The 15659-nt window shown below is 36.8% G+C and overlaps 1 protein-coding gene across 3 annotated transcripts in view; it reads right to left on the bottom strand.

Annotated features, from left to right (window-relative positions):
* The window catches only part of CADM2 (cell adhesion molecule 2), a 1295522-nt gene that overhangs the window by 186285 nt on the left and 1093578 nt on the right, over positions 1-15659 (bottom strand). For all 3 annotated transcript variants that reach the window (XM_005674789.3, XM_005674791.3, XM_018054195.1), the window contains one exon: positions 13633-13770. In XM_005674789.3, the coding sequence (XP_005674846.1) occupies positions 13633-13770 (138 nt within the window). The remainder of the gene's footprint in view (positions 1-13632; positions 13771-15659) is intronic.

Below are 15659 nucleotides of genomic sequence, written 5' to 3'. Positions count from 1 at the left end.
AATTCTGTCCCCTTCACTAGCACTGATATTAATGCTTCCTAAGGCCCATTTGACTCACACTCGAGGATGTCCATTATTCTTTGTTGTTGTTTGGTCACTTAGTTGTGTCCAACTCTTTGTGAACCCATGGACTGCAGCATGCCAGGTTTCCCTGTCCTTCATATCCCCTGGAATATGCTCAGACTGATGTTCATTGAGTCAATGATGCCATCCAACCATCTCATCCACTGTTGCTCCCTTGTCCCCCTGCCCTCAATCTTTCCCAGCATCAGAATCTTTTCCAATGAGACAGCTCTTTGCATCAGGTGGCCAAAGTATTGGAACTTCAACTTCAGCATCAGTCCTTCCAATGAATACATAGGGTTGATTTTCTTTAGGATTGACTTGTTTGATTTCCTTGCTGTCCAAGGGACTCTCAAGAGCTTCTCCAGCACCACAGTTTGAAAGCATTGATTCTTCAGTGCTCAGCCTTCTTTATGGTCCAACTATATCTATGCATGCCTATTGGAAAAATCATAGCTTTGACTATATTGGCCTTTGCCAGCAAATGATATGTGTGCTTTTGTATGCTGTCTGATAAAAAAATTAAATAATCATTTTTAGAAAGATTTGATTCATAAATTTCATAAAATATCTTCCTGAGTCCCAAGAAGATCATTTGCTAAAGCTGATGGTAATGAGACCATCTTTCCTTATATGGCACCGAAATCATAAGAAACTGTATTTCATGAAAAATCTAAAGCTCTTGAATGGGAGAGGCATCTTTCTTAGCACATGAAGAAATCATGAATTATCTTTTGAGAAGAACCTGAGGCGATTGTGAACAGTCTCTCCATTAGCAGATGTGAGCTAAAAAGTTAGTAGATCTGAATATTTATGTTATCATAGTATCTCAACATTGTTTGTTGGCTGATAATTCATTGATAAGTGAGAGTTGCACTTTCTTTAACACAAGTTAAAAATAGTGACTAAAAGCATTAATAAACAATAAAACAGTTTTTGTTATTGATTTAACTCTCCTTCTTAACAATAAGTGAAATCCAGTCAAAGATATCATTATATACACACTGGAACTTCTCTTTCCATTCCCAGAACAACATATACCAGCACTGAATTTCTGTTGTTATTTTATTCAAAATAACTTCTGACATTAAAACTATCAGAATTATTAATCTAAAATATTTTGCTAATGTGAGTATGAATACATTTTACACTTAATCATGTTCATCCTCTTAAAGTTATTATACTGTATAATCTTAAAACAAATAAGCAATCAAACAAAATTAAAACACCATTTAAATAAAAGTATTACTCTCAACATTTTAAAAACATAGGTAAAATAACATTTCCTTTCAGCCTAGCAGAGTAACAAGGCTGGATTTACTTCTTACCTGGAAAAAACAAGTTTCCAAGATATTGAACATCATCATAATGGACTGTTACCCCAGGAAGATGGAAGGCGAATGAAATGAACCTTAAAATTTGTCTCTGCTTAATGCCTTGAGAGATTTTCTAGGCAATGAAGTGTGGAGGGAAAACCATGTATAACCTGGCAGCCTCCCTGAGTTATACTGATAGAGTTGAGCGTCTAAGAAGCCCAAAGGGCTAAAGGTTACAGGGTTGTGTGCTCACTCACTCAGTCATGCCTGACTTTTTGTGACCCCATGGGTTGTAGCTTACCAGGCTCCTCTGTCCATGGGATTTTCCATACAAGACTACCAGAGTGGGTTGTCATTCCTTGGGAAGCCTCTAAGAATTTACGGGACAGAATATCAAAAAAGAAAGAGCTACATGAAGAGATGACTCCAGACATCTGCTGTGTCCCTCACAGTATTTGGCAAAGTAATTATTGATCAGTGTATCTGTGTGAGGAAAGCATTTGAAGCTAGGACAAGAACTATCAGAAAAAAATTAGAGGAAATGGTACATGATGCTCACATAGGACAGAGAAATAGTGTCTGTTTTAACTAACATGATTAAAAAAAAAAAAACAACTCATAATTCATACCTGGAGTACTCAGAAGATTTTGGAAGAACTGATGCTGAAGCTCCAACACTTTGGCCACCTGATGTGAAGTGCTAACTCATTGGGAAAGACTCTGATTCTGGGAAAGATTGAGGGCATGAGGAGAAAGGGGTGACAGAAGATGAAATGGTTGGATGTCATCATCAACTCAATGGACGTGAGTTTGAGCAAACTCCCGGAAATACTGAAGGACAGGGTATCTTGGTGTGCTGCAATGCTTGTGGTCACAAAGAGTTAGACACAACTTAGCAACTGAGCAACAACAATGGGATTTAAGTAATTATTACAATAAAAGCTGCTGTGTCCCTCCTAAGCAATTTAAAGGATCCTCTGAAAGGGCTTCCCTGGTGGTTCAGACAGTAAAGATGGATACCTGCAATGCAGGAGACCTGGGTTCAATCCCTGGGTCAGGAAGATCCCTTGGAGAAGGGAATGGGTACCCGCTCTAATATTTTTGCTTGGAGAATTCCATGGAGAGGAGCCTAGCAGGCTATTGTCCATGGGGTTACGAAGAGCTGGATATGACTGAGGAACTAACACAGTCACTTCTGAAAGCATTAAACTCTTTCTAAGTTACTTAACCAGAACAAAACTTAAGAATTCTTATAGAATTAGAAGAATATTCAGCATCAGAAAAGTGAACATTTTAATGTCCCTAATCCAGTCAAAAACAAGTCTGCCTTCAAAGAAGTGGGAAAATATCATCTATAATGAGATCAGTCAATCTCTTGAAACTGACCTAGAAATAATATAGCTGAGAGAAGTAAAAGACAAGGGCATTGAAAATATAAAAGCTCTCAAATTACATATAAAACCTAAAAATATAAAATTTATGGAAATAATTCTTTCTGATCTTGGATTAGGCAGAAACATCTTACATATACCAAAGAATGATTCATAATAGTAAAAAATAATAATAATGATACAACTTAGAATTTGAACTTCATGAAGTAGTACAACCACTTTGAAAAATAGTTTGGAAATACCTTTAAAAATTAAACATGTGTCTGCTCTATGACTCAGCCATTCTACTCCTAGATTTTTACCCAACAGAAGTAAAAGTAGAGCTATATACAAATACTTATATCTAAATGTTCATAGCGGCTTTATTGCAATGGCTCCAAACTGTAAACAACCTAAATGTCTATACCAGATAAATGGATAAACAAATTGTAGTACAGATGCATACAATAGAATACCTATCAGTAACACACAAAAGCTTTTTTATATGCAATGTGGATGAATCTCAGAATATTTATCCTGAGAGAAATAAATCAAAGAAGAGTGTATACTATATGACTTGATTTATATAAAATTCTAGAGAACATAATCTATAATCGCATAAAGTAGAAAAGTGGTTTCCTGGAAGTGAGATGAGGTGGGGGGAGTGGTGGACAGAGAAGATCAGCAGGAAGGAATTATTAATGTGTATGAACAAACTTTTGTAGATGAGGAATATGTTCACTATCTTGATCATGGTGAAAATATACTAAAATGTACACTGAAAATATGTGCGGATTGCTTTTTGTCAATTATATCTCAACAGTTGCTTTTAAAAAATAAGAAACTTTAAAAAGGAAACATTTCTCAAAGATTGTTGGTTATCATTTGCTTTCATTAGCTATTCACACTGAGATTAAACAATTGTTTTATCTCTTTCCATAAGGATGTCTTCTGTTTCTCATTGTATCTTGAGAGAATCTTGAGCTAGTATATTCAACAGTGTTTAGAAAACCCAAAGTTGTATGTACACACATATGCCTCACTTACAGGTATTACAAATGCTATTTCTTTTTCTGATTTAATATGGGGTCCCGAATGATCCAGATTTAAATTGTAAGGATACTTTCAAAGTGGTAAATTTAAACAAACAAACAAAAAACTCAAAAATCCATTGATCTATGGAAGCAGTGGCAGACTTTATTTTCTTGGGCTCCAAAGTCACTGCAGGTGGTGACTGCAGCCATGAAATTAAAAGATGCTTGCTCCTTGGAAGAAAAGCTATGAACGACTTAGACAGCATATTAAAAAGCAGAGGTATTACTGTGCTGACAAAGGTCCATCTAGTCAAGGCTATGATTTTTCCAGCAGTCACATATGGATGTAAGAGTTGGACTATAAAGAAAGCTGAGAACCAAAGAATTGATGTTTCTGAATTGTGGTGTTGGAGAAGACTCTTGAGAGTCCCATGAACAGCAGGGAGATCAAACCAATCAATCCTAAAGGAAATCAACCTTGACTATTTATTGGAAGGACTGATGCTGAAGCTGAAATTCCAATACTTTGGCCACCTGATGCAAAGAGCTGACTCACTGGGAAAGACCCTGATGCTGGGAAAGATTGAAGGTAGGAGGAGAAGGGGACAACAGAGGATAAGATGGTTGGATGGCATCACAGACTTGATGGACATGAGTTTGAGCAAGCTCTGGGAGTTGGCGATGGACAGGGACCTGGCCTGGCATGCTGAAGTCCACGGGGTCGCAAATAGCTGGACACAAGTGAGCAACTGAAAGGAACTGAACTGAATGGTGTACACTGTAAGCTTAAATGACAACACTTTTAATTAATCTGTATCCTGCATGATACAGGAGCTTTAAACTCAGGGGACACAGATATCTCCCTTTTATTTTCTTTTGTGTTTAGCTCCAGGGAATTCACAATCTATGTATAATATGTTAATATTTCACTCATTTAAATTAAGGTTTTGTGCAACTGACATTAAATGAAGCATTAGGCCCAAACTAGTTTTACAATACCAGAGAGAGTATTTAAATTAAATATATAGCCTACCATTCCTCAAAGTAGAGTCCACAGAGTTCAAAGCAAGAAACACAAATTTTAAAAATCATCCAGCCAAAAACATTGCTAAGATATTGGCTAATGGAACGTTTACAGTTATTCTCAGGAATGTTGACGCACTAACGTACATTTTTTATTTAGTTTTAGAGAATCTCCTTCTAAGGATAGATCCATAAAGAACACAAAATATCAAATCATTTTCTAAACTTATGGATTAGGTCTCCTCTCTTTCTTTCTTTAACTATCGATTAACGTTTGGCTAGCTGGTTTCTAATCTAATGCATTCTTAAACTATAGTGAGTCTAAGGATCAATAGAAGTAAAGTGAAAGTCACTCAGTCATGCTCGAGTCTTTGCGACCCCATGGATAGTCCATGGAATTCTCCAGGCCAGAATACTGGAGTGGATAGCCTTTCTCTTCTCCAGGGGATTTTTCCAACCCAGGGATTGAACCCAGGTTTCCCTCATTGCAGGTGGATTCTTTACCAAGTGAGCCAGAGGTACTTCATAAGTATTAGCACTTCTGGGCTTGACAACAGGAATTCTGATTTTAAAAGTCTTCATTGAGACCAAGAATCTGCATTTTGTTACTGTACCTCAGGTGATTCTAATTCTAAGCTGTTTTGAGGCTACCTTTTGAGAAACACAGCTTTCAGAAATTCACTCTCATGTTTCCAAATGCTGAAAAATTATTTACTTAGTAGTTTATAGTACAATTACACTATATGTAGCCAACTTGAAAATGAGCTGTGACATTATTTTTGATTAACATTTAAAGTGTACATCAAAATTTCTGTTCACACAGGGAAACACAGCTGAAATCAGCTTAAACTTGATGGTCCAACATTTGAAACAAATGTTGTTTAATAAGTAAAGTAACACTTGAAGATGCAGACAATACTATCAGGAACTGACAAGCTTCAGTGACTCCCCACAAAGTTAAACTTTGATGGATAGGCAGGTTACAGCATAGCACGATTCTCAGGATCAGAATGACCTGAGTGGGTTTTTGTTGGGAATGTGCTACACAGACAAAGGGTGATTATCTAAAAAGGGTAAAACTAAAAATGTCCTGTATTAGGAGATGGTAGACCTTTGTATTGTAAAATTTCCCTTCTTAATAATAAATCACCTAACTCCAAAAGCCTACTAAGCTTAAGTGTTAGATTTTATATAGTTATTTCAACCTCAAATTATACACATATTATCATTTATTTCTGAAGCAATTTCTCCTAATGCCTTATTTCCACATGTGCACTAACAAAGTCACTCAGGCACCCAAATTTTGTTGTCTCTGATCCTTGCTTCATCTCCCAGATTCATTCACCAAGTTCACCTGAAATTTGTCTTCTCTCTTAAATCCATCCATTTAAAAAATTCATTTCATCCATTATTTTAGGGCCGTGTTAGTTCATACTTGAAATGTCCCTTAAATATTCTTCCAACCTTCCACTTTCTTCCCAGACTCAAGTACTGGGTCTTAGAATCAGAATATTCAAGCTCAGTCTTTATCAAATATACGGCTATGAGAAATCATTCTGCCTTTCTAGATATCAGCTTCCTGTTACTGATGCATAATAAATTATGATGAGTTTAGTGTCATAAAACAATATTATTATCTCACAATATTTATGGATGATGAGTCCAGATAGAACTTAATGTGATCCTCTCCCCAGTGTCACCAGGTTGAAATCATGGTTTTGGCTGAGGCTGTGATTCCCATCTAAGTTTCAAATCCTCTACAAACTTACTGATTGTTGGCAAATTTACTTTCTTGATGTTGTATGTCCAAGGTCTCCATTTTCTTACTATCTGTCATTTAGGAACAACTTTCAGCTCCCAGAGGTCACCCACAGTTCTTTGTCACATGGCCCCTACAATCAGTTCACACATAACTATTTGCGGTCTTCTAGGCCGGGAGGAGAATGTCTGATTTTTCATTCTTTTATAAAGGTCTTACCTATTATGTTGGGCTTCCCTTGATAATCTCCCTTTGATGAACTCAAAAAGGACCCATAATTATATCTGTAAAATCCCTTTTGCCATGTAAGGTGACATGATCAAGGCAATGATACAGCATGTATTCACAAGTTCTTTCTACATTCCAAGGGAAAAGATTATACCAAAATGTGGGTCACTGAAGGTTCTGATAGAATTCTGCCTAACACATTCATGAAAAAGCTAGTTGGCTGGAAAAGAAAATCTTAAGATTTTATGATGACAACTTCTCAAATTACAATTTACTAAACTTATACATGGAATGGAGAGTTTATATAAGTTCCCAGGATGCTGACAGATTTAGGAAAGCAATACACATTTTTTCCCCTATACTAAATGACAAATATTCAGATTTCAAAACTCCACAGAAGATTAAAAGCTACAGTGAAACTCCCTGCAGTTTTGCATACAGAGCTGCCCAGAGGCACCAAAGGATTTCTGAGTCAGACTTATGGGGAGGAAAAACAGTTAGAAGAAAATTATGCTTGTTCATTCCACTGTTCAAAGCATATGGCAGAAAATGTCTCATCACTGCCTTCAAAATAAACTTCAAACTCCTTAATCTGGAATAAAATATCCATGATTAACTGTTCCCTATCTTCCCATTTACCTCTCATGTCTGTATCACAGAAAGTTTCAGTTCCTTCAAACAATCAAATTCTTTTTACTCTCCATAAAGACACAGTTCTTCTTTTTAGAATGCTCTACCATCTACTTTTACCCACAAGCCATATGGTGAATCCCATTCATCCCTTAAGATCGAGTACCAATATGCATCAATAAACACTTGTCTTTACCTCTGCCACAAAGTACGGCTTGTTTCTGCTTCTTGTTTTGTACAAAAACTAGCTAGTTCATAATTCTATTACTATACTTGTTAGATTCTATGCTTACATGTCCATCCTCCCAAAATGAATACCTTAAAGGAGTAATTCTGTTTTGGTTATATTTCAAGGACTAATTCAGAGATTGTTAGAGCTCATCAATCATGGTTTGCTCAAGGTAGTAATAATAATGATAGCAATACAATAATATCTAAACTATATGCAGTGATTCCTTATACTATGAAAATACTTTATACATATCATTGTTCTTCAGTCACTAAGTCATGTCCAACTTTCTGTGACCCCCTGCACTGCAGCATGCCAGGTCTCTCTGTGCCTTCACTATCTCCCAGAGTTTCTCAGACTCATGCCCATTGAGTTGGTGATGCCATCCAACCATCTCATCCACTGTTGCCCCCTTGTCCTCCTACCCTCAGTCTTTCCCAGCATCAGGGTCTTTTCCAATGAGTTGGCTCTTTGCATCAGATGGTCAAAGTATTAGAGCTTCAGCTTCACATTAGTCCTTCCAATGAATGTTCAGAGTTAATTTCATTTAGTATTGACTGGTTTGATCTCCTTGCTGTCCACCCTTGCAGAGGAAGAGTCCCTTCTCTCAAGAGTCTTCTCCAGCAGCATAGTTTGAAAGCATCAGTTCTTTGGCACTCAGCCTCCTTTATGGTCCAATTTGCAAATCCATACATGACTACTGGAAAAACCAAAGCTTTAACTGTATGGAGCTTTGTTGGCAAACCAGATGTCTCTGGTTTTTAATACAGTGTCAAGTTTTTTCATACAAGTTGGTTTGTATAGAATCTCTACAATAGCATTTGAGGCAAGTTTTATAATCCTCATTTACTGGCTGAGAAACTAAAGTTCAAAGACAGAGGCAAGACTCCTATATGTTACTGATACTTCTATATGATACTGAACATTATGTTCTTTATAGCAATGTGGCCCCAAAATAGGAGCATCATCACCACTCACAAATTCAACACACATCACCACTCACAAATTCAACACACTGCTTAACATATATATTCTTGGTTTCCAACCCAGTCATACTCAATCAGAAAAACTGGGGTCAGACCCCTATAACCTGAGATTTAACAGGCCCTGGAGGTAATGATGGTACCTGCTAAAGTTTAAGGACCACGGCTCTAGAATCTAATATGGAAATACACTGGCCAAGAAAATGTGATCAGCTAAGAATGTGAAACAACTTTCCTCATATGATAAAGAATAATGGCAAAACAATGTATAGAAAAATGACTCCTCCTGAAATCAGACCACCTGACCGGCCTCTTGAGAAACCTATATGCAGGTCAGGAAGCAACAGTTAGAACTGGACATGGAACAACAGACTGGTTCCAAATAGGAAAAGGAGTACGTCAAGGCTGTATATTGTCACCCTGCTAATTTAACTTCTATGCAGAGTACATCATGAGAAACGCTGGACTGGAAGAAACACAAGCTGGAATCAAGATTGCCGGGAGAAATATCAATAATCTCAGATATTCAGATGACACCACCCTTATGGCAGAAAGTGAAGAGGAACTGAAAATCCTCTTGATGAAAGTGAAAGAGGAGAGTGAAAAGGTGGCTTAAAGCTCAACATTCAGAAAACGAAGATCATGGTATCAAGTCCCATCACTTCATGGGAAATAGATGGGGAAACAGTGGAAAGAGTGTCAGACTTTATTTTTTGGGGCTGCAAAATCACTGCAGATGGTGATTGCAGCCATGAAATTAAAAGACTCTTACTCCTCGGAAAGAAAGTTATGACCAATCTAGACAACATATTCAAAAGCTGAAACATTACTTTGCCAATAAAGGTCCATCGAGTCAAGGCTATGGTTTTTCTAGTAGTCATGTATGGATGTGAGAGTTGGACTGTGAAGAAAGCTGAGTGCCGAAGAATTGATGCTTTTGAACTGTGGTGTTGGAGAAGACTCTTGAGAGTCCCTTGGCCTGCAAGGAGATCCAACCAGTCCATTCTGAAGGAGATCAGCCCTGGGATTTCTTTGGAAGGAATGATGCTAAAGCTGAAACTCCAGTACTTTGGCCACCTCATGTGAAGAGTTGATTCATTGGAAAAGACTCTGATGCTGGGAGGGATTGGGGGCAGGAGGAGAAGGGGACGACAGAGGATGAGATGGCTGGATGGCATCACCGACTTGATGGACGTGAGTTTGAGTGAACTCCGGGAGTTGGTGATGGGCAGGGAAGCCTGGCCTGCAGTGATTCATGGGGTTGCAAAGAGTCGGACATGACTGAATGACTAAACTGAACTGAACTGAAATCAGAAGTCACTTTCAATGCTCATAACTCTATTAAATAGAATTTGAAATTTAACACAGTGTCAATATGTTGAACTGGTCAATGTTTAGTTAAAACATATGGCAAATAAATCCCCCAACAATATAGCTACTTTGAGATTTATTGTACATGATGCTACACATTCCTATTTATAGGAAAATATTCCTCATATCTGGTTTTATCATACCAAAGACATCTTAAACATCTCCAGGTCAAAGTTCTTGTTTTCTTTAGTTGGATATTCACTCATGTGCCATAATTCTAGTTGGGAGATATTTAGCAATTTCTTATTGAATTAAATTTAGCTAGGTTTGATTAGCCTCTCTGTTCCCATTCTTTACACTAGGAAGTGTCTTTATAAAATGTCTCAAGTGATATTGTAGTAAAAACTGCTATATGGTAATAGGAAGTCAAATTCTGATTTCTGAAAAGACAAGAGTACAAGATAAGGATGGAAAACTCCTTTTAGGGAGACATGTCTGCTGATGGATTTTAGAGTATATTTTCATTTCCCAGGTAGAGAGCAAGCAGTAGTGATGAATGTACATTCTGTATCAAGTACTGCATACAGCATAATTTGCATATACTCCTATTCAAACAGCTTAGAGGACTCAGGAAGTTCACTCTATCATCGTGTAGACAAACTAAGCATGCAAAAGAAGAGTCGTGAACAAATAAAAAGCTATATAAACAAATGCAAGTACGCTGCTGCTGCTAAGTCACTTCAGTCGTGTCCGACTCTGTGCGACCCCATAGACGGTAGCCCACCAGGCTCTCCTGTCACTGGGATTCTCCAGGCAAGAACACTGGAGTGGGTTGCCATTTCTTTCTCCAGTGCGTGAAAGTGAAGTCAGTCATGTCTGACCCTCAGTGACCCCATGGACTGCAGCCTTCCAGGCTCTTCCGTCCATGGGATTTTCCAGGCAAGAGTACTGGAGTGGGGTGCCATTGCCTTCTCCAAGTATAGGAACAACAAATGCTCCATTAATGGCCATGCACTGGTGAGAATAGGAAAAAGAAAGCTTCAATACTTCTGAACCAAGCTTAGAGCCATATGCTGATTCTGTTATACTGTTTTGTCTTGATTTTCATTCTAGCCTTGATTCAGATGATTTTGGACTATGGTGCTTGTAAGATCAAAATTTCATGTTTTTATATATAAACAAAAGTCCTCTCTCTACTTAGTCTATGACCAAATCCAGTATTCAGAGCAGATGCCAAATTTGTCAAAAATTAAGATATTTTATAAAAATATTTTTATGAAAATACCATGCATTTCTCATAAGGCTACAATGTTAAAAACAATCAATCAATATTAATGATTAGTATGTTAGTCTCTGATTTCCCTGAGGCTATATTTATCTAAAACACAAATAAAATGGTAAGAAATTAGGAGAAGCTGACTAATTCACTAACTAATTTAATGTCAGAATTCAGAAAAGGATGCAGGTAGGTAATAATTTAACTAAAGGAGAGTATTTAAGAACATTCTAGCATAAACTGAGTCTTTGACATAGAAAAATATCTGTTTTGTAAGAATTCACTGCCTGGAGCTTTCTTATAGGCCAAAGAAATCAGATTTTAAACTTATCCTCCAGGTTAGGGCTTTCCATCAGAAATGCTTATGCAGAAAAAGTAGCTGGATTAGAGCCTTGTCATACTAAGATAACTCTGGAGGGTTCATTTAGAAAAGGTCTAATTGAGACCAGACATTTAACACACATACCTAAACAAATAAACCCTAAGAATAGAATCAGAATGAATGGTACTGAGCCCTGGCAGACTATAAGAGCAAGTTTAATTTAGCAAAGTGATGTATCTGACTTGTGAATTGGGTGCTTGTATTTCTCTAAATTTAGTCCAATAAAATGTATTTACTAAAAGTTTTAAAGCCAAGACAGTGATTATGGATAAATTACAGATAGTTCCTTGTTTGGGGAAAAAATATATATAGAGAGAAAGAGTAACTAAAATAGAAAAGAGGCAAGAATTGTGGAAAAACCTGAATAAGCCTTTTGGCCAACCCAATACTATAGACAATTCTATCTGTTAGACCTTCCTGTCCAAGTAAAATACATGAATTGCAAGTTAATCAGAATGGTTTGCATAAACCTATCTCCTAGAAGGAACTGTGGTGCTGGAGAACACTTTTGAGAGTACCTTGGACTGTAAGGGGATCAAACCAGCCCATCCTAAAGAAAATCAGTCCTGAATATTCATTGAAAGGACTGATGCTGAAGCTGAAGCTGAAGCTCCAGTATTTTTGCCACCTGATGTGAAGAACTGACTCACTGGAAAAGACTCTGATGCTGGGAAAGATTAAAGGCAAGAGGAGAAGGGAATTACTGAGAATAAGCTGGTTGGATGACATCACTGATTCAATGGACATGAGTTTGAGCATGCTCTGGAAGTTGGTTGACAGGGAAGCCCGGTGCGCTGCGGTCCATGAGGTCACAAAGAGTCCTACTCGACTGAGGCTGAACTGAACTGAGAAGATTACCCTGAGAAAAATACATATTGCTATATAAATAGGAAACATTTTCAACACGCATAATAGATGATTTTATTAAAGTGAAAGTCACTCGGTCATGTCCAACTGTTTGCAACCCCCTGGACTATACAGTTCATGGAATTCTCAAGCCAGAATACTGGAGAGAGTAGCCTTTCCCTTCCCCAGGGGATCTTCCCAACCCAGGGATCAAACCCAGGTCTCCTGTGTTGCAGGCGGATTCTTTACCACTGAACTACAAGGGAAGCCCAAGAATACTGGAGTGGATAGCCTATCCCATCTCCAGTGGATCTTCCCGACCCAGGAATCCAACTGGGGTCTCCAGCACTGCAGATGCATTCTTTACCAGCTGAGCTATCAGGGAGCCCAGATGATTTTTATGCTTGGGTTTAAAAAGAAGCTCCAGGAATTGGTGACTGACAGGGAAGCCTGGCGTCCATGGGGTAACAGAGTCAGAAACGACCAAGTGACTGAACTGAACTGATACTTGGGTTTTAACAGACATATGATTTCAGGTCCAAGATATCTGCATGTGGGGTAAAAAAGAAAAATCACTACTAACCTTAATAGTCATCTCCTCTATAAACTTAATCCACCTTAAAAGAGTGTGTGTATGCATGTGTGTGTGTTTAAGGGTACGAAGGAGCAGAGCTATGGTTAACATTTACATTTCTATGCACTTTTACTGAAACAAGCACATTTTTTGCCCTCTGTGAGAACTACTGAAAAACAAATTTATTAATGTTTAGCTAGTTTTATTCTCAGAAATTTGTATTTTCACAACCAACAAGTTGAAGAAATAATTCATGGAATTTCCCTGTCTATAATCTACTATAGATGAGTTGTAAAATGGCCACATCTAACAAATACTTAGCCCTTACTATTGTCAAGCACAAACCTATGTGGCTTTTGTGTATTAACTCATTTATTTCTCCAACTTTCCCACTAGATATATATCATTTTAAAACTGTTTTACATCAGAGAAAAATGGTATTCACATACCTTGTAAAATTACCCAATTTAAGGTAAATCTGGTTCAAATTTCCCTTAATCAGAAACAGACTACATTTGAAAAAGGAAATGTAAAACTCTGTGGATCTAACATTTCATGCTAGTTTCAACACATTAATATGGATTAGGAGACTTTCCCCCAATCCTTACCTTTAATCTCTTTGTCGTTTTTGAACCATCTTATATCAGCTGCAGGTTTACTACCAGATGTTTTACAAGTCAGCTGCATCAAGTCTCCCTCCATAACTGGGGATGAAAATCCACTAATTTGAGGTTTCTCAGGAACACCTGAAATTTAGGCAAATGGATGAAAGGAACATTAATCTCCAATGCTGATTTGTTTTCATGACTATTACTTTCACAAACAAGCTAAACTGGGTGTTCAACAATAACTTCAGTCAAGAAAAATAAAATATAATAATAAAAAACTGCTATATAATAAAAGTTACTTGAAATATAGATATATAGATATTATATATGATATATATATATATATATATACTATATATACACACACACACATACTGGAAAAAGAAATGGCAACCCACTCCAATACTGTTACCTGGAGAATCCCATGAAGGAGGATCCTGGTGGGCTACAGTCCATGGGGTCACAGAAGAGTCAGACATGACTTAGTGACTCAACAACAACAAGAACATATATACATACATACATACATACATACAAACACATATGTATGTGTCTGTATAAATATGCATATGTGTGTATATTATCCAGAAAGCATTTAAAATGCACTTAATTCCAAGTAGTTTTTTTTAATTAAAACTTACCAGCAAAAATACTCATTGCAAATCTTAAAAACAAATATTCAATGTATCCTATGATTTACCGCCATGTGTATTTAAGAAGGGAGATTGCTTGCATCAGGAAAAAAAAAAAAAATCTGCAAACCTTATTTCTTCATCCTTTAGGAAACTGTGATTTAACCAAAATAGCACCTTTCTTTCCTGATTTCATAATTCTTAGAGTTTAAAAGATATTGTTTTCCTCTGTGTACATTTTTCTAGAAAATGCATTTTGGAATAAGGGATTCATCAGTAATTGCAACTATACTTATTTTTCTGATTCTTCTGAGGGAAAGACTGTCTCTTGATGTCATTTGTATTAGAAATACAATTATAGTTTTGTGGAACATGGTATGTATTATTTTTAATTCTAGTTAATGCTAGCCACTTATTACCTTTTCTAGTCCAAATCATCTAGTGAATAAACAGATGGCTAATATGCAGAGATAGACATGGATGACTTAAATAATAGAACATTACACATTTTGGAGACAATAATATTCTGCTGTCATGATAGAGATTTATTAAAATTTCTTCTAAAAGTGTTCAATAATAAAAGCAGGCTGAAAGCTTCTTTATTGTACTATTTAATTCAGTTTGAAAAGAATAAGATGTAAGAATGTTGGAAGACACTAATAAATGAAATGCAAACTAAAAGAACGACAAGAACAATAAAGGTAAATGACAAATCAACATATTTCATTAGCTGGCTAGCTTTATTTATTTTTTTCTGTTCACCTTCATACTGCTTTAAAAAAAAAATTATGTTACATCACCATTTAATAAACTGAAAGTAGGCAACTGCCTATTTCTTGGGGTCTCAAGTTGGCTCTCTACAGAACAATGCATTAACCTTAGGCATCTGCTATCCTGAAATACTCCATTTAGTGGGTATATTTTGTCCTTAGTGGCAAACTTGTGAAGATTTTTATACAATCGTCTCAGTGGTACTTGCAAAGAAGCGTATTTCATATCCGATGCATAAAACAAATTCACTAGCTAGATTAATATTCTCAACCAAGAAAAAAAAAAAAAAACCAGCATGCATTAGTCACTTTAAATACAGTGTTATGCCTTTATCTATCAAAGAACGGAAGGCAAGCTGAGGCAAAAAAAAAAAAAAATCAATCTTTAAATTCCTCTAACTTGTTCAGTACGCAGGTGTGTTTCAAAGAACTGCAGCAATTTCAGCTGATTGGGCCACTGATGTCTGTGGAATCACAGAGCTCTGAGCTGCAACTTTATTTCCCCAGAAACGCTATGAATGTATTGCTTTCTGATGTCACCATAACCTTTAGAAAAATGACCCAATACTTAGAGAATAAAAACACAGAAGTTTCAAACTGTGTACACAAGTAACTTAATTTCATT

The sequence above is a fragment of the Capra hircus genome, chromosome 1 (genome assembly GCF_001704415.2).
Source record: "Capra hircus breed San Clemente chromosome 1, ASM170441v1, whole genome shotgun sequence".
NCBI lineage: Eukaryota > Metazoa > Chordata > Mammalia > Artiodactyla > Bovidae > Capra > Capra hircus.
This window is presented reverse-complemented; position numbering and strand designations above follow the sequence as displayed.